The 23,573-nt window shown below is 38.5% G+C and overlaps 1 protein-coding gene across 1 annotated transcript in view; it reads left to right on the forward strand.

Moving 5' to 3' along the window:
• The first annotated feature begins 580 nt into the window (after positions 1-580).
• Positions 581-23,573, forward strand: part of DOK6 (docking protein 6) — a 253,584-nt gene continuing 230,591 nt past the window's right edge. Inside the window, exon 1 of the mRNA XM_056333389.1 lies at positions 581-979. Within this exon, the coding sequence (XP_056189364.1) occupies positions 914-979 (66 nt within the window). The 5' untranslated portion in view covers positions 581-913. The remainder of the gene's footprint in view (positions 980-23,573) is intronic.

A 23,573-nucleotide genomic window follows, 5' to 3' on the forward strand; every position in this document is an offset into this window, starting at 1 on the left:
TCATTCGCTCTGCTAGATCTGCCTCAATGAGCAGCATAAGTAACTAAAGACACGGTCATCACTGCGGAGGGCACAAAACGCCTATGTGCGACACCTCATTTTTCAAATTCTGATGGACTTGTGCCATTGTTTTTTAACTTTTGTAGTTTAGATGTTTGCTTCACTGAGTTAGTTGTACTGACACAGTATTTCAGCGGTTGGTGGTGGGGTCTACGCGGCTTCCTGAGGAGACGCGCAGAAGATGCCCTCCTGGGCCGCGTTTCGAAGGGATCTGCCAGCCGAGCGGAGGCTGCCGCGGCCAGGGCGCTCCGGCAGCCTGGAGAGCCGTGGCCGTGGGTAACACCGCCAGCGCCGAGGAGAGCGCCCGCCCTCAGCCCGCGCCATGCCCGGGGGCCGGGGGGGTGTCACCCCGCACCCGGCTCAGGGCACCCGCGCCGCCCCCCAGTGACTGCAGCCCAGGCGGCCCCCGGCCCTCGGCGGCGGGCAGGGCCAGCGCTGGAGGCGGGTTCCGCGGCCGCGGCGCCGGGGGCGGTGTCCCCGCTCCGCTCCGCCCGCCACCCCGCCCGCCTCCCCGGCCGTAGGCGCGGGCAGCCGCCGGGCAGAGGGGAGCGGGACGGCGGCCGGTGCAGCGGGGCGGGGGAAGCGAGGGGCCGGCGGAAGAGCGGAGCGGGGCGGCCGCCCCCCGCCCCCGGGGCGGCGCGGCGCGGAGCGGCGCGGCCGCGGGAGGAACGCGGCACGGAGCAGAGCGCGGCGCTTGCCGCTGCCTGGATGCCGGAGGTGCCTCGGGAGCCGGCGGCCGGCGGCACCCGGGAGGGCCCGGGGGAGGAGGCGGCGGCGGCGGCGGCGGCGGCGGAGGACGACGACGGCGACGACGACTCTGAGCGCGGAGGGGAGGAAGCAGACAACGCTGGCCATGGCCTCCAACTTTAACGATATAGTCAAGCAGGGCTACGTGAAAATCCGCAGCAGGAAGCTGGGGGTAAGTGAGCTCTCCCTTCGCCCGCCTGGCCGGGTTGGGGGCGAGGCGGTGGCGGCCGCCTTACCGGCCTGGGGGTCGGCGGTGCCCCGGGCGGGGGCCGACAGCGCGGGGCGCGGCGACCTGCTGCTGCCGCTGCTGCTGCCGCTGCTCGGACTTGGCTTCCTTCTCCGTAGGGGTCGGTGGGGATGCGCTGCCATTGTATCTCGGAGGGGGCCAGCCGGCTTCGCCCCTCTCTCTATCTCCGGGAAGGCGCCGCTCCTCCCTTCTTTCTCAGCGACTGGCTTCCAGGGTCACTGTCCGCGGAAAGCTGCGCCCCTGTCCCTCCGTCCTCCCCGAATCCCGCAGCCCAGGCCGGGACAGACACCCGTCCCCGCGCCGCCCCTCGCCCTGCTGCTCCCGGCGGGGGCTCGGGGGGGTGGGGGGGGAGGGCGCAGGCAGGGTCTGTAAAAACTTTGTGCAGATTCTCCCACCCTCTCTGCCTCCCTCTCCCGATTTGGGAAAGGCATGTCTTTAATCGGGGCAAGGTCTGAAAATATTGGAGGCTGGCACCAGAGCAGCCCACTAGTAACCGAGAAAAGTGGGGTGTGGGGGGCTGCGTACGAGCTGGTGCCCGGGGGTGCGTGGGGCTGGAGCCTGCAGCGGGACGGGGGGCAGGCAGGGAGGGAAGGGGGTGACGGCCGCATGGGCTGAAAGGCAGATGCAGAGGCTGACAGTGGTCAAAATTAGGGGCAGGCCCTCAGCCAAGGATGGCTGGCCTCGGTGCCCGCTGGGATGCTCAGCCAGGCCGAAGGTAGCACGGTGTTACCAGACTGGCCGTGGGCACTTTCCCTGATGGGGTACAGCAGGCCTTGAAAAGGCAGTGAAGTTGGAGCTGAGTGCGTGCAGGGGCCAGGATTTCCTAAACTTTGGTTGGTCCCGGCACCCAGCAGATTGGGAGTCTCCTGCCCTTTGTATGTGTGAGAATGAGAAGGCTCGACGGGAGCAGGAAGCCCTGAGGCCTCTTGCTGTCTTGCACAGCTAATGGTGTTGCAAATAATCCCAAAAGACCAGGGTCCCTGTGGGCTTGAGGCTTAACATGTCAGGGGCTGGGAGGAGGGCTGGGGTTGTTCTTTGGAATCACCCTTATTTTTTTTTTCTACAGACGTGCAGAAAAGTGTGGGGTCCCTATCCGTTCTCCCCTCCAGGGAGGTGGGCTGCCTCTCCCTGCTTCCCCCAAACCTAACGGAGCAGGGGCCATATGAAATCGCTCTCCGCCAAGTCGTGCTCTGCACGCTTATCGTAGCGCTAATATTTATCTCTTCCTCCTCCCCCCTTCTTCCTTCCCCCCAGATGCTGTGCTTTGCTTGCAGACACAGTATGCAGGATGGTGGGAAAGCAATCATAAATTGACCTTTGGAACACTTTGCTGCCTTGGCAGGGCTGTTAATTCCAAGAGAGCACAGAAGAGTTTGGTCTGGACCCTTAATAGCGCCAACTCCATATGTTTGAGAGATGGTGTAAATCCAAAGAGAATGGCTGCTCTTATTAAAGATTTTGCAACCCCAGAGTCACTCCATGTATCGGTCAAGCATTAGACTATCTGAAGAGGCAATTTCTAAGCCTTTGTTCATTTCTGGCAGTCCTCTGCTTAAACCTTTGCTCATTAGTTTTTCCCTGGCTCAGCAGTGTTATTAGATGGGCGCAACACAAAGCAGTGAGATGATGGTATCATACCATGATGTTGGTAGTTGCAAGCAGAGTTAATCTATTTGATTTGCAAATCTGTATTTGAAGGAATCTCAGAGTCCTTTAAGTGTGAAATTATGTATATGCGTATCTCTATATATGCAAATACTTTTATATACCTATGTGTATAGCATATATGCAACAAATGTAGAGCACATATTACAGTAGTCATGAATGATACCTGCTGACTTGTGAAAACAAAATTATGAATACAGTGTTATTTCATTGCAGTGTATCTTAAGTAGCTTGAATATTTTGTTTTGAAGACATTAATCTGATTTTTTTTTGGTGGGGAGACACATAACTGCATTTTTTGGGGTGGATATTATGGTCGGAATGATTATCATACTTCACAAAGCAGAAGTGAAACGGTTCATACAGTGTCTATGGAGGTTCTTCTGAAGATGTGTGTGAGGGTGACAATTCAGACTACACAGCCTCAGGCAGGTGGTAGTATAAGCTTAAATGTGACGTAAGGGGATGCACATCTGAATAAATCTATTAAGTACAATGTAAAATAGATTATATTTTATAGGAAATAGCATCAAAACTTAAGTTAGTATCATGGTTGAAAGGTATGAATATGCGTGCATATATCCATAGGTAATTGGATTCTTGTGGCTGAATTTCTAAATTAATGCAATTTTCATTCACCAAGTGAAACATTAAAGATTTGTATTTTTTTTCCCCTTATGTCTATCTTCAAGTCCAAACCTTAATGAATTACACTAGAGCTGTCAAAATGTAGGTGAATGCATCAGTTTTTAGGGATAGAAATGTCTGTTAAGAAATAAATATTTTTAACCTCCAGAAAATATTGAAAGGATGGAAGAGACATATGGGTTCTGGAAACTAAGGCTGCATTTTGAATATGGAGATATAATTGTATCTCTTGCTGGTTATGTTTCATTCTTATACACTGGAAGTCACTGATACCTATATATATTTTTTTTTTGTCATAATGGTCTACAGTCTATATTTCAATGTCTCCTGAAGAGTAGATTGATTAGAACTTGGACAGCTGAGGTGACTAATACCGATTTTAGTGCTAGAATTAGTTTTATTGCTCAAGTCTATCCCTTAGGCTGGTAGCCAACTCATTACAGAAATTCTTCCAGTGCAGCTTGTATTCTGTCTTGTTTTGTGACTAAGGGAGCCCTGGCTGAGAATCAAATGGAAGATACTTCAGTATAATGCAACCTGTGAAATTTCAGGTAAAACTGAGTGACATAATACCGTAGAACGAAATCAGATGGCATATTTAATTTTATTAACAAACTCCAACAACAACCTTTGATGTGGTGTGAACTTTCTGGTAGAATTTACTTTTCCAAGAATTTAGTTTTCAACAACCCAAGTCATAAGTCGTCTTCTGATTGCCCTCTTGTATTGTTTTTATGCTTTGTAAAATAGAAATTCTTCATGTTATATATATGTATTTTACAAGGTATAACATGTTTACTTCTGACTTATTATGGCTACACCTTGCTTTACCTACTTGTTACCCTGGCTACATATTCCCCAGATATCTGCAAATTGGATCCATAGCATGCATGAGTGCTCTCTCCAGTCATGGAGAATGGACAAACATCCATTCTGAACAGCACAGTCAGGATTTGGAGATATTTTGCCTTCAGTAAATTATTCTGTTCAGAAGGGGTGTTTGAAGGCAAAGACAAGGCCTAAGTCTTGATGGAAATACATGGCAAGAAGTAGTATGAGAATTTGTCCTTTTTGTTTAGTGGTATCTGATCATCAAGAGTTTTTGCCTTCTTTTCACCATAATCACAAAGTGCTTGTATACCATTTGATTTGCTTGTATACCATTTGATTTACATCTTAGTGGGCTTCCGTGTATTTTCTGACAGTTCAGTATTTTCAAAGAGACCCCGCTATTCTGATATCTTTATGTTAAAGTAGCTTCTTTTCATGAAGGGTTGGATAGCTTGCCAAAATGAGGAGCTTTACCAGCCTCTCTGTTGCTGTTGGAATCTGACATCTACCTCCATTGGGAGTATCATGATTTCTGCTGTGGAGGTATCAGGCCATGAAGAGACATCCAGCCAGTTAGATCACTTAGCCTGTCTCATTACTTTGTTAGTCATGAGCTGTATACAAAACTTTTCTGTGGTGCCTTGAAATTTTAAACATAATATTAAAGCCTGTGTAATAGACACTCACATATATGCATGACATCTTCATTGAGGTAGCACAAGAATCTTTGAAACTCAGAAACTGTGGTCAGTGAGGACAGTTGTAATGAAACCATCTTTTAAAAATCTGTTTCCCTGCAGCCTAAATATGCCTTTCTTTTCTCTGGCATTCCTGCACCGTTTGATATTTTGCTTTTCTCTAATACCACATAAAGGAAAGACCTCATTCTTGCAGCCATTACATTTGACCTGCATGACCCTCCTTTGAAATAAATTTGATTGTAATGTGGTGTGCTGTTCAGATCAGAATAGGTCATTTGTGTAACGTGGAACAGGACTATGCTGCCTTTGTTCTTTTGGAATCTTTCATACTTGTGTCACATTAAAATTCATATGACACAATTTTACACTGCGCAGGCTGTGCTCATAGGCTGTAACTTTCTTGTAGCAGACTGGAATCCCTTTGTTGCCTCCTAATAAACTAAGCTGTGAGGATTTCATGCTTTGTTGAAGTGCTGTTTCTTAGAAGAAAAACAATTTGATGTCACATTAGGAAGTCTAATTAAAAATGAGTATTGTGTCACATTGATAGTCTTATTTTGACCCATATCAACCTTTGAAGCCATAATCTTTTTGTTTGTTTGTTTTTGTCTTTTTTTTTGGCACTCTTTGGCCACAGAACAGAAGAATCCTATCTAACAGAAATTTTGACTTAGTTGGTGACTAAATACTGATTTTTACGTATTTCCACATACTGAATAGAATTCTTTCCTGAGTGGTTCATCCTAGACAATAATCCTGCTATCCAAAGAGAAAACTAATCCTGCTATCCAAAGAGAAAACTGTATGTGCCAGTCAGTCTTGATTGAGTAGTAAATAACAGTTTGCTCTTAGTTACCAAATTAAAAGTTTTACCGTATAACAATCCCCCCCCCCCCCCCCCCCCTATTTTAACCATACTTTTAGAGTGTTACAGTTACCTTTTCTGGAAATTAAGATAATGTTTCTCCTGCTGTTAACCCTGTCTCCAATCAATCAGCACTAACAATGCTATGAATACAAAACTGTGATTGCAGCTTGGTTTCTCTTGAAATAGTGCAGTACGTGTCTTACAGAATCCCAATATTTAATTGATATCATGTATATATTTAAGGTGAAGAAAGTAAAGGGATCTGCAAAATGTCCTGAGTTTAAGGGTACGTTGATGTCAGCAGCTTTGCAAGTGGGTCATGATGAATACAGAGGGCAGAGTAAAAGTGGTTCTGTTTCTTGAGTTGTTATAGCATATTTCAAGAAGCAAACAAATGAAGAAGCCCAAGCAAACAGTGCAGCCTGGAATGGACATCCTCTCCATAGATTATTTTGTTATTAACTGGGAAATCTTCTCAGCCTGTTTGAAAGCACCAAGATTGCCTTTATAACTACATCTTGATGGATGACCTATGAATTACGACTCAGAGGATGAAAATAGTTCAAATGAAACTAAAAAAAATTAATTCATTTTTATATATATATAATTTTTTACTCTTCCAGACTGACAGGATTTAGGTGCTAGATTTTCCATGTAAAGGAGTGCCTTTTTTTATGTTAGTTCAAGACAACATGAGATATGGAATTAAAAGGATTTCACTGTAATCCATTAAAGAAGCTAGTCACATTTACTACTTAATACTGAAAGTATCATATAAAATACTTTCACATAAAATGCTTTCAGTACTTCTTGCTACAGTTACATGAATGGATTTAAAGAATTAAATGGAAAACACATGGATTTCCAATTTGGTCATTATGGAAAGAACAATCACTTTGAGCTTTTGAGTAGTTCTTATTGATTAAGCATATCATGCAGGAAATGGAAAAAAATCTCTTGCATCCATTGTAAACAAGGACAGAAAGTCCAACAATTTTTTATGCTAATGTTTGTGTTTAGAGAAACTTGTGTCAGGCTTGTGGTAAGCACTTTGGATTTGCTGTGTTTCCCTGTTACTGTTCTTGACGTTCTTTTCCCCCTCTTAATGCTCAAGAGATCTGATAGCCAAAAGTCTATTAATTTTTGTAATGATGTCGGTTATTTGAAGGGACAAATAATTTCTCTTTTGCAGATAGCATATCACATCTATGTTATTGATGGATTATATAGATGCTTCTGTTTTTACTCTTGTGTGTAATATCATTAGCCTCAGTGAGATTACAGCTTAGCTGTATGAAGGTTACACAAAGAAGTGTTTGTAGACTTGATCTCTTGCAGTTGCATACTGTGAGATGGTAAAAATTTATTGAGAGTTTATTTGTAACTCCTGTAAGGTGATGGCCTTCTGGTTTTTCATTTAGGAGTGTGTCATTTTTTGTCCTATGATGGACATTAAAAACCCAATGAAAAGACCCTGAAGTCAATTTAAAGTAGCCCATTAACTTCAGTGGCTTTGGTTCAGAGTCCAGGTAGGAACATTAGCTGCATGCTAGGACATGAACTTCCTTGTTGTAAAATGCCCTTCAAATCCTACTCAGAGGAGTTATCCTTTCTCAAATACGTAATTATGGAAGGGACATTCTGTATAAATCCTTGAAATACATGAAGAATTATTCGTGTCATTCCAGTAGTGAGTTTTCTTCCTAGTTTTTTAGAAATAATCTCTCTTTGAGTCATTCATTCAGATTTTTGCAAACAGTGCAAAATGCATTATAGCGGTTGCCTGGCAACAACATATTCAGGCAACAGCATATGTGAACCAGTTGTTAGTTATACATTTATATATGTAACTATGTATAGAGAATACATTTTAGATAGCTACTAATGAGAAATTTCAAAAAAAAAAGTGCTATGAAATGCTCTTCTATTTTTTAAAATACAAATAAAGGGGTCTGGGTCTACATTGCCGTGGAAAGTTTGTATTTTATTTTAGGTTGTGTAAAAGACCTGCTAGTAGAACAGCTTTTCACAAATATCATGATTTAGTTAATATACTAATATATTACATAGCAAGCAATATAAAATAATGTCCTTGCTGAAGGTGAAAAATACTTTATGTATGGATACTGAATTATATTAATCACTGCTCTGTAAATTAATAAACTGTTATTGAACCAAAATGTGGGTATTTTACTGTATATTGTAGCCTTTCAGATCTGTTATGTGTAAAGTAATTGTAAACGTAGTGCTGCATTTTATATTTTTAATCTCTTCAACTTGCAGTGCAGCTCTAAGATCAAAAAGATACTAGTATATTGTTGTAATTAATCATTTAGTTGAATTTTTTTCCAGATAAAATACATAGTTCAACTCTAAATACCACAAAATTTCTTCAATAAAGTCATCAATGACAAAGAAAGAAACCTTTAATCTTGTGAAGAAAGTTTGTGTAAAGTAGGATGAAATTGCAAATGTCTAAAGAAGAGTTGAAGGAGAGTAGAATTCAAAGTAACTGTGTGTTGATACTTTTGTGTCACCTAAATGCTTTATTTCTGTTAATATTTTTGTACTATTCAGAATACATACCCCTGCATCACCTCTGAAAAGAAATTTGTGTGATTGTTTAGCACAGCTAGTAAATCACTATAACTGAAAACCTTGTACAAGTCAAGAGATTTTTTTAAAAAAAGATTTTCTGTTGGTGTAAGAATTGAATCTACTGACTCCAGGAGTACTCTTACTGACTAGGATAGGCAGAGTCTTTCTTTGAAAGCTGAGATTAAAACTGTAGAGTTTTGAAGATGAATGTTAATGTTGAAGTCTACTTAGAAATTAAGTAAAAAAATAATGCAGACTGTAAGGTAGTGATGTATTACACTTTTTTTCAGTGAACTCTACTACAAAATAAATCTTCCATATTTTGCAGGTTTTTAACAATCGTAACATGTGAAGCATGTCATTGACATCATATTGAGAGGTTACAAGACCATGCAAATGGAGCCTCACAGGAATTACTGTTCACTTCAGATGCACATAAATTAGAAAGATAATTAATGAAAGCGTGTAAGTCTTTTAAAGGATTGATCTTCTTTCTCTCTGTTGTTCAGTTGCCAAACTGACCCTCGTCATCTCCAGCTTACCTGGACTGAACTTCCGAGAGGTTGTATTCATTAACACGTTAGTAAGGAGTTAGAAGCACATGGCATTGACTAGATCTGGGGAAAAACATTACACACTGTCAGCCTACTGGAGGAGAGGCTTTTCAGCGTGTTTCCCCTACCTGTTCATTGCAAAAAGAAATAATAGCATAGTTTAATATCAAAAGTTGTTCCCTACTGTAGAACCAATTTAGGACCATTTTTGAGCAGGAAGCGTAAGATACTTCTAATACTCTCTGTCCCTGGAATAATTTTTTTAAACACTGTTGCTCTGAAGTCCACTGCCCTTAGAGTGAATTGGTATATTCTCTTTTCTCATGCAAACATTACTTTTTTTTCCTTCAAAAGGAAAATAATACACATAGTCTTAATAATACAAAAGGATTTCCTGAAGGAGTAATTATTGTTTTTTTTAAAGTGCCTAGAAAGAGGAAACTGCTTGTAGTTGGCCTTTAGGCATTATTGTGATAAATATGATTGATATTTTATTATCATTGCTTTTATTTTTTATTCTTATTTATCAGAATACCTGTAGAAAATGAAGTTTTTGATAAAGTAATTACATGTTACAGTAACTGTGTTATCTAGCTCCAACATGATGAGACAGTGTGAAAAAATAAAATACGAGGCTTAACTAAGAATGGAGAAAACTTCCATTTTAACTAAAGTTGATATACTAAACTATTAATTGCTAGATTAGTATGATAATAATAAGGTACTTTAAAATGAAATCGTTTTGCTGATGAAAGTAATTTTTGTTGATGCAGTTAGAATATTAATACTTACTCTAAATGAGAATGATTTTTCTTCTTGAAACCGTACTTTCAAACTGTTTCTATGAATACCTTATCAGAATGTAGAGTTTTGACACAGGAACAGAAAAAGAACAGGGTTTTTTTTTGGTATAACAAAAGCAAGTTATAGGTGCTCAGTGCATGGTCCTTTCAGTTGCTAAATACGTTCAGATCTCTTGGACTTCTGTAGCAGGCACTGAAGGTCCTCAGCTTGTCATAAGATGTGAACGTCGTATTTGCTATCGATTATGCAAGGCCAGATACAAAATTGGTCATACTGTCTGCTCTTATATTGGCAATTCTTGCTTTTAAGTTGCACAGATTACATACCGTCTGAGAGTTATTGCCCTGGGATGGCTGAAGTTTCGTATCTGAGAACAGATTTATTGACTTCTGAGTATCAAAAGGTTAGGATATATCAAGCTGTAGCTCTATATGTAGTACCAAACTTGATGTTTGGTATTATTATTTTCAAAGTTACAGTTTTTTGAACTCCATCCGTATGTACTGTTACTGATAATCCTAAAAAGACTGAGACTTAGAGAGATGCAGATATGCAAAGAAAGGTATTTTATGAGTGAGGAGAAATATAATGCTGTTTTTTGCCTTTCATGAGAAAAAAATTATGTATGTATATAGAAGAACAGTATCCTAACAACAAAGCTAGATAGTCTTTTTGTTACGACTATGGAAAATTAACTAGTAAAATATTTTACTGATTTTTTTTTTTTTTTCCCCTGTAGGCCTTTTTTCTTAAACTACATTGTTTTTTGGAGTTTTTTGTACTGTTAATGAAATAATCTCTTTCTAGAAGGCAGAAATCTTTGTGCTTACGTGTTGGACTATATATGAGAAGAGGTTAAGTTTTAGTCTTTTCTAGAGCTGTAATTTGTAAATTTGAGCACTTTGATTCATTCCAGCCTTATTCTAAATTATACTAAGCCCACTATGCACTACATAAATTGAATTTAAAGCTGCATTAAGGCCTCTTTTACTGCCGGCATAGTGGATGCTGTTAGTGTAAATGGGAAACAGGCTTCCTGAGCTTAACTTTTCGGTCTGTACAATGAGTATAATCTCTTTTCATCCACCACTTCTGTATTTTGTCTGCTTCAGCTATAAACACTTGATAAATTCTTATTTTAGGTATGTAGGTTGGCTAGCACTGATCATGGTCAAAACTGTTATTAGGTGCTACCACTGTATAGAAAACAGTGCAATAATGCAGAACTTATTTTTAATAGTTTGAGACACAGAACCACAGCATGGCTGAGGTTGGATGGGACTTCTGGAGGTCATCTGGTGCACACACACCCCGCTCAGGCAGGGTCACTGTCTATTTTAATGTTGTATGAAGGCTATTAGTTTGGGTTAGAAAATACATTTCACAGAATTCTTCTTGAAATGCCTGTTTTTACAGTTCAGGTATCTTGATTTATTTTAGTTTTTTGTATATACAGAAAGTAAATATTTTACATTTTTCCCCCAGATCTTATTGATAGAAGTGATTGCTCATCAGTTTTCATCTTGGAATCAGGTGTCACGAATAGGAAGGCAAGGAAGAAGTGTGAAGCTGATAAATTTGATAGGCCTCTTTTGCCTTATTTGAGACAGAATTGTAGCACAAAATCTAAAGTCTTGAATGGTTTTGATTTTAAAAGTAGATATTGAAAATGTTAAAGGTACAATTATTGACATCTTATCTGGCAGAACAATTCTGAAAGCTGAATATGTTACATGAGACCATTTTGTAACTGCTAGGGTTACTGATCTGGCCCCAGACATGTAGAAATCAGCCATATTTGTCAAAAGCATGTCACATATGCAACAACTTTATTTTAAGTGGGGGGAAGGTTTAAAGGTGTTACTACAACATCTTTTTCCTCTCCTAGTGCAGCGTATCACTAGTCAGATTTTGAGAAGACGAGTGTTTTCTCATTTCCAAACTTTATAAAAGGCGTATTCTTTCACACAACAATTTTGAAAACCCTTAACCTCTAGGTTTTTGTGAAGTTTTCTGCCAAGTAATACTAATGCCTAGCCTTACATTGTGCATTTTACCCATTAATATCTCCGAGCTCAACATAGGGAGCAGGGATTTGCATGGTTCCATAGAGCTTCTGTGGGACTTTGTGCAGGTTGTGGGATGAAACAGTTGAGTCCACTTGTTGAGGCCACTTACAGAGTGTTGAGACGACAAGATGTGTTGTTTCTTGAGGAAATCTACCTACACAATATACACAATAGAAAAGCACTACAGAAGGGTTTATTGCAAACAAATGTATGAGGTTAAGAAGTGGTTAATCGAATTACAGTTTGTCCAGAATAGCAATGCTCACGTGGGCACTTCCAGAAGACTTGTAACAGCCAGTATTGTCAGGGTACCAGTTTGCCTTTAAAAAAAGAAATACCTTTTCCTGCAACCTTTTGAAATCACTGTAAGATTTGTGTTCCCTTTGGCAGATCATAGCTCAAACCAAAAGGTTGAAAGGATACCAGGTAGCCTTTGCTAATGTGTGATAGTTGAATAGAACTTGGGCTAATGCAGTCAACACACTTAGGCAGTAACGTCTTTAATGAGACCCAGTTCCTTCATCATATTACATTTTTCCAGTCATTGAATAATGCTGAGTTTTAGGGCTTTTAGTAATGAAAATTCTAATGTAGACCCATCCTAATGAAGAGTAAAAGAAGCTGTCAAAATTAGGCAAATATCCTACTTTCTTGCTGTAAATGTGAACATGTCGATGAACTAGATCAGCTGTTTCTGGTGTACATAATTGTTTCTTTCATTAGATCTCACTGTTCTGTGTAGGTACATTTTTAATTGCTTCTGGCAAGCCATAAGATCAAACATTTTTGCAGGAAAAGCTGTGCAACAGGCAAAAAGTTTCTCAGCAGTAAATCTACATTTGCATGTAAATTTTAGCTGGTGTGAATTAGTGAGATTTACAAAAAGCTGAGTAAAAAATTCTAAGATGTGACATTCTCTATTGGAACAGAATTTCTGACAGCTGTTACTCCTGGTAGCGGCATGAGGTGTTAAATATATAAATATCAAAAATACAGCAGAAGGAGTAAGGAGCAAAAGAAAGCAAGCAGACTGTTCTATTCTGATGTCATTGCAGAAAGACAGGTATGGAATTATTTTTATGGTCCCAGAGTTCTTTGTAAAGCAAAGACTGTTGTTTTTTAAAGGTGGAGTAGATAAGTTAATGCAAAGGCTTTATTTCTAGATTATAAACCATTGCATGGTAGAGGATTTGCCTGAGACCCAGAGGCCAAAACAGGATATTGCTGGGTCATTGCCATTTTAGATTGTTTGGGTTATTTTGAAGAATTAAGCCTGAATGCCTAAACAGATGACTGTTTTCAAGCACTTTGTAGTCATTTGGGATGAAAACAATGCTTACAAATTGTGAAAGTGAGCTGTAGCTACTGGTAACTGCTTAGCAGCCAGTGGAGAACATAGGTTAAATCATCGGAATTGGGCATCTGAGCTGCTTTGAAAACTGAAGCCACAGAATAAGACATGAGGAGGAATCTATGGAGAAGCCATGGAATAGAGTTAGATGAGATTTACGGGCAGTGAGAGGAAAGTTTATCCTGGTGGGCCTTATACTGTATTTATTTGAGGAGAAATGTTACTCTAGCAGCTTTTATACAATGATATACCTACAGTGTTTAGATGTGTTGCTTTGGGACTTTTTGAAGCGAAGGAGAAAATAGAAAAGTAAATGTTATTTGTAAATATTTCTGATGTGATCATACTATAATGTAGTTTATGTCCTAAGAGAACCCAGAGATTAAATGCATTTCAAAATATTTTTGGAGGTGTATTTTCCAGAACTCTTGATGTCAGAAAATTATTTTTACCTGGAATCTCCCACTGCCCTCCCAAACAAATGAGTCTGTCATTCTGCTGTGTTTCTGTATGTTATTCTGTGGCTTATAGTCATCTCTTCTAAAAAGAAATATTGAAGGTGAATCTCTCCTCAGCTGCAATCTGAACAAAATTGAGTTTAAAACTACAGTGAGGTGATGGCTCTTGTTTTGATTCTTCAGAATTCTTCCCCACCCCCTGCTCTGTCTTACCTGAAACATTTCCTAGACCAGCCTGTAGATAAATAATTGATCCTCTTATAGCAAAATTAACACTTTTCCATTCTGTAATCTGGAAATTACTAGAAGGAGTAAATACCTGTTCTCATTTAAGCAGATGCACTTCCTAATATACTTAATTGATTTACTCATGCTAGTTAAAAAGGGTTGAGCTAATGGGCGGAATATTTACTTGTCAGTAGAAAAGCATATGAAGAAATACAGCCTCCTTCAATGTGTCAGGCTCCTCAGTCTGGGAAAATGTAAAAAGTTGTAAATGATATTGATTTTCATTGACCTGAGCTCACCCACGGTAGTGCTGCAGCTGCACTCTTGCTGATGCTCATGGCTGAGCCGAATGTACAATAGATGAACTGAATTAAACCAGGGGATTTGAAGTGGGGAATGCTGCTTGCTACCCTTTGAAGTCGACTTTAGAGAGCTATAAAACAAAGCATAGCTGCGTGCATAGCTGTTAGGATGATCATGACTGAAATGGTGAGAATGGAAGAAGCTCAACTAGCAATACATGATTACCAAGAGATTCTTTATTTTTCATTGTCACTAGTGTTTGTTCAGTAAGTTAGGCTTGCAGGGTATTTATGTACAAATACAGAGAAAAGACCTATGTTAAAGAGGGCCAAATCTGCCCTTGATTGTACAAACATCTCTGAAAGTGTATGTGTCTGCTGGTGTTACGTGCCAGCCATAGGGCTCACCATAGCAGTGAATGTTTTGATCAAGTTTCATTGTCTTTGTTACAGCAATTTCATAAAGTTCAGTTCTACCAATCCCAGAAAATGCTATTAAAACCCAAGCTGAGTAGTGCAGTTCCTTATTTTCAAAATTATTTTTCTAGGTAGATAAGTACTTTTAGGAATGCATCCCAGATTTCATGTTTCAGCTTTTCCTCAGAATCAGGAGGGTTAAAAAAATTCATTTCTGAAACCAAAGATTAAAATACTCGTGTAATATTTTGTCCTCTGGACCATATGTGGTAGGCATAGGCCTTTAATCCCTGTGCCCTAGTTAACAGCAGTTAAGGTTCATAAAATAGAAATTTTGTTACATATGCATCTTGGTTTCTCCTTTTTTCTTCTGTTTCAAAATCAGTCTGAAATATTAATGACCATATTAAATGCACTCTGTTATGTGAATTGCTGTTAATATTGCATTCTAGTTATCCTGACAGATGCAGTGAATGACATTTTGTAACATTTAGACTTAAATGCATATTCTCTTGCTGAAGGAAATCTGACTTTCATAGTATGTTTTTTGTAGGCCTGCCTTTTTATCTGCGTTTAAATAAAAAAGGTGTTGAGGATATGCAGCACTTTGGAAGATCACAGCTTATAATTGTTCATGATTTCTAGTGCTGCAGTGCAAATTAATCATTGTTGAACTGTGCTGGGGAGAATGGAAATGCCTAACAGCGTCATGGTCCCTGTGTGAAAGAGCTTACACTCTTAACATCTGAAATGTTAAAGCTGTCCTTCAGAGTCTCTTGTTAATTTTTTTACCAAAAGATTTCTCTCCATCTAAATTTATCATCAGTTTCTGCCGATCATGTTTATGCAAATGGGTTTCTAAAGCTTGATTGTAACAGTTCTCCCCACAAAACTGATGAAGAAATGGTCACTTATGCAAATAAAGTCCCCGTCAGAGCACTTGTGTCTGGTTTAGATGGTTCAAAACTGAAACCAATAAAAGTGCTGTCTGTATAGCAACAGGTATAGCAATGTGTAGGTTGCATTTCACTTATAGAGATAGTAGTCACTTTGGTATAGATGTAAAAGCTCCCAAATGAAAAATTCACAGCCTTCTGGGTTGTGTTTTTTTTCTGGTGTTGTCTTTTTTTTTTTTTTTAAGGCAGAAGTGTTTGTCACTGTAAAACAACTATATCTACTTTAATGTGGTCAGAAAAAAGTCATTTAGCTGTTCCACTGCAAAAAGAATGAGTTAATAAACCCATTGCACAATCTGTCTCTGCTGTAGCTCTTGGCATACAACAGATCTAATTGGTGGAAGCTATTGAGGCCTTAATTGCTGATTTTGCAGTACTGCCATGTTTACTGATAAGGTTTAATGCAAGCTAAAATTTGTTAACTAGAGAGAAACAGTCACACTTCCATGAAGAGTGTGAGGACAAACAGCAGGCTTTTCTGAAACACCAAATGACAACGAGGTATTTCAGCACGTGGCATCATTAGATTTCCTCTTTGAGGCTAATGAAATGCCTCTCTTCGAGCAGAACAGGAGAAATGTTTTGCAGTTATATGGTACACAGCTAGTACCTAAATAAGCCTTTAGTTGAAGTGATAACTGGATATTAACCTCACTGATTTACATGATTCTTAAATACCTTTTTTTTTTTTTTTTTTTTTTCCCTGGAGGACAGATGCAACTATTAGATTCACATTGCATCAAGAGAACTGGGATTGAATGAAATATATTAAAGAAGAAACACCAATTGTGCTCAAAAGCCTAATATTATCTACATAAATAATTTAATCTTCTTAATATTAAAAATTAGGCTTAGTATCAAAATGTATTCAGTAAGCTGTTATTTCATTCAGGTTGCTGAATATGACAAAAGCTTCCCTGTCTGCCAAATGAATGGAGGACCATTGCATTAAAATGTTAAAATGTTTAGTTCTTGAACCGAGATATCCTCACATTTATTTTTAATACAGTATTATTTCAGCAGCATAAAGTAGCCTTTTAAGCTACTAACATGCTGTTTCACTTCTGAAATAGAAGTTATAATCCTTGTTTCTTGTATTTGAGTTTATATAGTAATAATAAAAGTACCAAGTAATGTTATTATATGGCTATGATGTCCCAAAAGCTAAAAGGAACAACAAATTGAGATGTGTTTTTTACCTAACATATCACTCAGGAAGTGCCAGTTTTCTGTGCCTTAGCATGTTTTTCAGGTATTGGATGCATAGCTTAGAGCAGAGGAAAATGTAAGCTATTAGCTAAGTGAGAAGCAGATGCTACTGTGAACTCCAAATGAGGTTTTTGTATTAATGGTTGAAAAATACGTGACTATTCAAAGAGATCTTGTGCTTGCATATGTTTAAGATCTGTTTCATTTTGTTAGTGAACATACTGTATCTCGAGTATACTGTGAGCCATATAGGTGATCTCACAGAGTTCATAAAATTTGTATTAGTCAACATAACATCTATAAATGGAGATAGCTGAAGTACCTTAGAACAGTGCTTTAATCCAGTATTTACTAATTCTCAGAAGATGAGAAACAGGATATGTTGGTAGTGTACTAAGAAAACTGATAGTGTTAGGTTTCTCTGCAGTATAAGTAGAAATTGTTAAACATACATTAATTAAAAATTAGAGTTGTTTCTATTTCAGTGACTAGTGTGCTTTGATTCTAAGTTTTCTTTACCCCTTAGACCAATTCTGATTCAAACAGTATTTAGCGAAGTAAGTTGTGACTCCGTATGGGTTTACAACAGTGTAAAATGTTGAAAGTTGTATTACATAATGTTTTAGATGTATAACAGGACAGCTTTTTTAAATACAGTCAAGTGTTCATTTTGAGTTTCTTCAGGGCTCTGCAAGCTCTGTTGTAGTCCATGATGTTGGGTAGTTGTAGCTGTGCAAGGCTGACAAAACAAGACTTTAATCAGTAAGGTCATGGTTGAACAAAACTAATCTACATGCATATGAGATGTACTCCCAAGTCACGAATGGCTGTATCTCTGTGCTTTTAAAAATGTTGGAGGTTTGCAAGTCCAGCTCACAAGAATCTTGGCAAACTTCCGTGGTTATCCACAGAATGGGTAGCATTTTTTTCTTTAAGCATTCTGATTCAGAATCTATTACCTACTATTGTTCTGTTACCCACAGATGCAGCAAAATGTGCCTAAATCCTATTGATTGTACTAAAATTTGAACAGCAAGATATTTCCAAGAAGTGTTATGGAAAATGCAAAGTAATTTGCAGTACTGCAGGTCCATAGTCTCTTCAATTCTCAAGCCGTATATTTCATTTTGGAGTGAAAAAAAAAAGGGGGGGAGGGAGAGAGAGAGAGAGAATGAAACAAAAAATATGAAACAGTAAGTTGTAAGTTTTTAATAGGACAAACTAGAAAACAAACTGCTGTGTTCTTGGCATAGGTGACACTGTTACAGAAATACTAACTTTTGCATTTCCTAACCATTTAATCTAGATGTGTGTGTTCCCAATATTATGCTGTAGCTCTATGTTTAATTTTCTACCAGTAAATCACATCTTTTTAAATCACATCTTACTGCATGAACTTTACGAAGTACATCACATATATGATGACTCTGCTGTATAGTGCTTTACTTTTAATGGTCATGTAAGTTTGTTTCATCTCCTATTCCAATTCTTTTCTTTGAGACCTTCTTCCCCTTACATTTTAAGTAGTGATACAGTATTAAAATGTAGAGAATAAAGCTTTAGAAGCACAAAATATTATTTGCTGCTTTTATCTTCCCATAGAGTATATTAGCATAGACAGTATTTTAGCTGCCTGCTGTTATGCTTGGCTTACAGTAATAGTCCATTAAAAAACCAAATCACATCCAAAAAAAACAGTCCAAACCAGAGAGAGACTAAGTCCAGTGTTCGGTGTTTAATAATAAACCTAACTTCTGAAATATACAATTAGTATTTTAACACACATGAAAAATTGTGGATTAGTGCACATTATTAACTGCTTGTTATTCTATTATTTTGTCTGCTAAAAAGAACACTAATGTTTCAAAATCAAAACATTAATCTTGTAAGAGACAGAAAGTTCGTATTAAAGCTTGAGGCACCAATCAGAAAGTACTAAATGTACTAGAACAGATCATCTTTTTTATGTGAAGCTTTGTGATAGTGTAACCTATATGAATCTTGAGAGCATGAAAAAAGTCTTTTGGCTGCAAGACTTACTTTGCCTAAATAAATCACTCTGAAAATTTAAAACAACCAAGGTATTAGTCTACAATTCAGTCTGTTGTTGTGCTTCAGCTATCCAGATCTTTTATTTGGTTACCAGGAGTTAACAAATTTCAGACTGAAAACTACCTTTTCCAGTAACAATATGCTCCTTATATATTTGCTTTTTGCCTAATCTGAAATCAATGGTGAAACAAATAATTTACTATTACTCCTTTCTTCTCTTTAATCAGTAGATGGCTCTACCAAGCCACTATCATGTTCTTGTCATGGTGGCTGCATTTGATTAAGGGCATCTGGGTGATTTGAGTAGATAGTTAAGATGTTTGCAAATGAAGAATGCTCTTCATAGCGTTTTTTTGTTTGTTTTTCCTATAAATTAGGAAGAAAGGGCATAGTATGTAGGTATTCAGGTACTAATTGCACTTAAGTGTTGCACTTGTGTGATTAAGTCATGTCCTGGGTCAGCTCATATTCAGTTATTTTGAATATGTTCACAGCAAAATATCTTGGATCAAAAATAAGAATTTCCTGCTTTAAAAAACAGTAAGTTGAAGAGTATAATCTGAATATAATAATTACAAAAAGGTTTAGGAAGGAAGAAACAGTTATTTTTGTGCCTTTATTCCAGTTGATTTCTCAGTTCCTTAAAAAACCATACCTTTGAATGCTTGTCTAATGTATTCTCTATTGTTTATTGCTGACATTTGTTAAAGGCAAACAGAATCTATGATAACATTGTACATACGTTACCATGTACAGTTTTAGGGCAGACCTCTGATGCAAGTTTAGCAAATGGAACTCCTGCTACCCCAAGAGAATGATCACAAATTTTCTGTGGATGAAGGCATATGATCCAGGAAACGTAAATAAATAAATTAAAGGGGTGGGTGGGGAAGAGTGCTAAAATGAAGAAACAGTTTGTCTCCATAGTTGTGTTTCTCTTTTACAACTCTTTGATGCATCATAAAAGCAGCGAACACAGCTATTCTCTGGATTCACTCTTTCACAATATGTTGTTGCTGCTCTGGAGAGAGATCTGAGACAGTGCTTCACAAGCAGAAAAGAGACATGGTGAAACAAGTAAACAGGATGAGCAAATGAAGAAGACTTTAGAAACAGCCAGTGTAATATATGGCAAACATTTTCTAAATGAGAAATAAAGGAATACAACTTCTGTAGCTAAAATTACAGCTTACAGTTTCCAGCATTGCTACACTTGTTATAATAGGAGTTTTAGCCCACAATACTTGCTAGTCTTGTGTAGCAGGGATATTACTGCAGGACAAAAGGTCCTATCTGATTTCTTACTGTGAGGCTCTAATTGCACGTTAATATAATACCATACAGAAATGTGATTATAAATAAGATGCGTACATAATGTTGCAATACAGTGGTTACATTTTGTATCTTTGGCTAGATCTTAAATTTACTTTCTTGCAGCTGCAGTGGTTAATAATGTATTATCGCTGTGACTGGAAAAAACTGAACTGTGGAATTTAAGGCACTTGACTGGTCACATTTGAAAACATAGCTAAATGCATGATGTCATTTCTTCTTCTCAGAGAAGATAAAGCAAGCCTGAGATCATCCAGTTCAGTGGTGCTAGTCATATGTGGCCAGGATAGATATAAAAGGGAAAGAGTAGGGAAGATACATTCATGTTTCAGTTCCAGGTTTTGGTTGGCCCTTTACTACCTACGCTAAGGCAATTCAACAGCCATCTGTGATCAATAATTGAAAATAAGCAGCTACATTTTATGTTTTACTCTCTCAGACTCTGAACCTTTTTCTGCCTTATGCATCTGCTGCCAGTGCTGTTGAGTCAGCAGCTTATTTCAATTCAGGTAATCAAAACTCTGAAAAACTACTTTTCAGCTTTTGTTTGCCCCACAAAAGCAGCTTCTGTCAATGTATTCTCCTTTTATTTTACCTCTGTTCTTCAACATTTTCTCTGGTGGAAATCTACCTCTGTGTCCAAGGTCACAGGACTGTGGACTTACCAAGCCTTACTGGCAGCTGGAAAAATTTCATTTGGCAGCATGACCATTTTCTTTGGAGCTCAATGAGTGCCAGCACACTGTTCAAGCTTTGCTCTTGGCTAATATCTTCTCTACTGGAGACCTAGAAAACTGTAGCTGATTAAGATCGTGCTTCTTCTGGTTTCATCTCCACAAACAGCCATCATACTACCTCTTTGTCAGTGTTGTAAATTCCCATTTTCCCCAGCAGAAGAATAAATTGAGGGGATACAGAAATCACAACCAATATTGCTTAAGCCATCTTTTATTCATTAAGATATTATTATTCAGTAAATCAAACCATTATTATTAATAGCAGATAACAATTCACACAACACGTTTACTTATTTTCTCAGTGTACTCATGTGTTTGCTTATAGTTACTTTGCAGAAGTGATGGGAAGCCAATGTGGCTATCTACCCAGAAGCAGAGGGCTGTGATGGCATGCCAGGGGCTTCTAGATAGGTGTTGAGGAAGAACTTCAGGGGACCCTTCTCTCATCAGGTCTGCGAATGATGCTGTAGTCTGCATGTACCAACCACTGCGTTCTTGGATGGGTTGTACAACCTGTTGATGTTCGCGTGTGCCCATGGCCTTGTCCTTCTGACAGGCTGTTGGTATCATGAGTGTATCAGCACTTGAAGTCTCAACAGGGTGTTTGGTCTCCAGAGCTTATCAGGCATTGAAACATGCTGTGTTCTCAGCAGTGTTAGATTTCAAACCTGTTTCCTGTCTTTGGCCAGTTTTCTGGTACATAGTTTCTCTGTTCAGACCTCTAAGGGCCTTGATGGCACCCAGGAGATTGCATAGGCTGATGTGCTGCTATGTGACTTTGATGTCCATCACGGATGAGAGTAATTTTTTTCAAGCTCTGTGTTCTCATTTCACTCCCACTTTTCTGCCTGCCCTCTTAGTAATAGTCATCAGTATTAGATTAAAACTGAATAAGGAGCTTCCAGCCGGGGGGACTGGTGCTAAGTTAAGTGCACAGTGAGAATACAACTCATGCACAGCAAAAGAATGCCAAGGTCTTTATTTAAAAGTGCAGAAACATGTGATAGGAGTAAAATTCTTATTTATGGGATTCAGAATCGGTGACTATTCCTTGAATACTTAACTTTGTGTCCTCTCTTGAAGCTAACGTGGCTTCTCAGCAAAATTCACTATGTATTTTGTAATTTTTTTGTCTGTGTGTTTATGCAGTGATGCTACACTGATGAGAAATCAAGAGGGAGGCTGCATGAATACAACATTAAAAGCTCAACCTGTGTGAGTTTTGAGACGGTTTGTAAGTGCAGTTTTGCACACAAATTCAAACACTGTGTAAGTCTGGTTTTGTAGTTCTTTAAATGTATTTGCTAGACAGATTTCATAATATTTTAATTTAAGGTGAGTTAGCTTAATATTTCTCTCTACTGATAATACTTGTTGGGAAGGTTGTTGCCTAACTGAACGTGAATTTACACTTGTGAATATAAAACTACTTTATCCTTTTACCATAAAGTCTGTGGCTTTTTAATCCTCAATCAAATGCTGATTTCTTAAATGGATGCTTCTTTCAATTGTTTGCTATAATTTATTTTCTAACTACAGTTTAAATTATTGTAGTAAATCAAGGACAATGTTTGACACTGAGGTAAAGCCAGTGTTGTAATTGAGTTAAAAAAAAAAATCCTGTCGCAAAGTTAAACAAAAGAAAAAGTGCTTGTGTGAATAATGGAGTCTCACTAGCAAGAGTCATACCTGACAATTCAGGTAAAATATTTTCACCCAAAAGTGTCAAGATATTTACTATAATAGCTGTGCATCTAGATCATGAGAGAAATGAGAGAGGAACAGGAATAAAGGAACATACTTCATTTCACCAAAATTACTTTAGACAAATGGTTGAATGCAATTTAATTGATGTGAAAAACTCTGCAAGATGTGTCTTTGCAGCTCTGCTTAGGAGGCCATGGCTAGGCCACATAGTGAGGACTTCTACCTAAAGCATTTCTGAACTGTCAGTCACTGCAATAACAAGGTGTCATACTGATTTGGAAGTATTCTAGTATGTATTATGACAGAAGCTTCCTCCACACATATTTCTGCAGATTTTGTCAAGACTTCTGTAGAGAAATCACCTCGAATGACAGAATGTATTGGTGGCCTAGAGTGAGATCCCAATAAAAGAAGGAAGATTCGGATTTCAATCTGAGGGATTTAAGCCATTTTTATTTTACTTATTATCTAGACTGATGCAGTATTTCAGAATTACCACAATGATTGGTCATTGAACGACAGTCCTGTTCATTTAGTAGGCATTGGATGCCTGAAGTGCTTTAGCCATGTAAGATTTTCCTTCCTTGTGCCATTTGTTCTTTAATCTTCCTATCAGAAATGGGAACTTGTGTGATTATCTTCTCACGGAAAACTGAATCTAAGAACTTGCTAAAATAACGCTGTGAGAAATCAGATTATGCGGGTTTAAGATTGACTAAAGTATGTTAATTTGTGCAATGCACTTGTACTCTTGGATTCAACATTTTCTTGCTTTTACTTGAGGATTATTGAGTCCTCAAGCATTTCCTGGCTTTTAAATAAAACAGCTTCACCATTTTATTTCTGAAAGGCCTTTGAACAATCTCTTTGCAGTAATAGCATGCCATTTTCACATTACCAGTACTTTTAGGGTTTTTTTTTCGTAGAAGACTTGAAGTCGTCCTGAAATCTGTGTCTACTGTACAAGTTTTTGTGGGTGTTTTCCTTTAAGTTTATGAATTATGCAGGACAATTTTACTGTTGAGTTCTAGT

The sequence above is a fragment of the Falco biarmicus genome, chromosome 3 (genome assembly GCF_023638135.1).
Source record: "Falco biarmicus isolate bFalBia1 chromosome 3, bFalBia1.pri, whole genome shotgun sequence".
NCBI classification, from domain to species: Eukaryota; Metazoa; Chordata; class Aves; order Falconiformes; family Falconidae; genus Falco; species Falco biarmicus.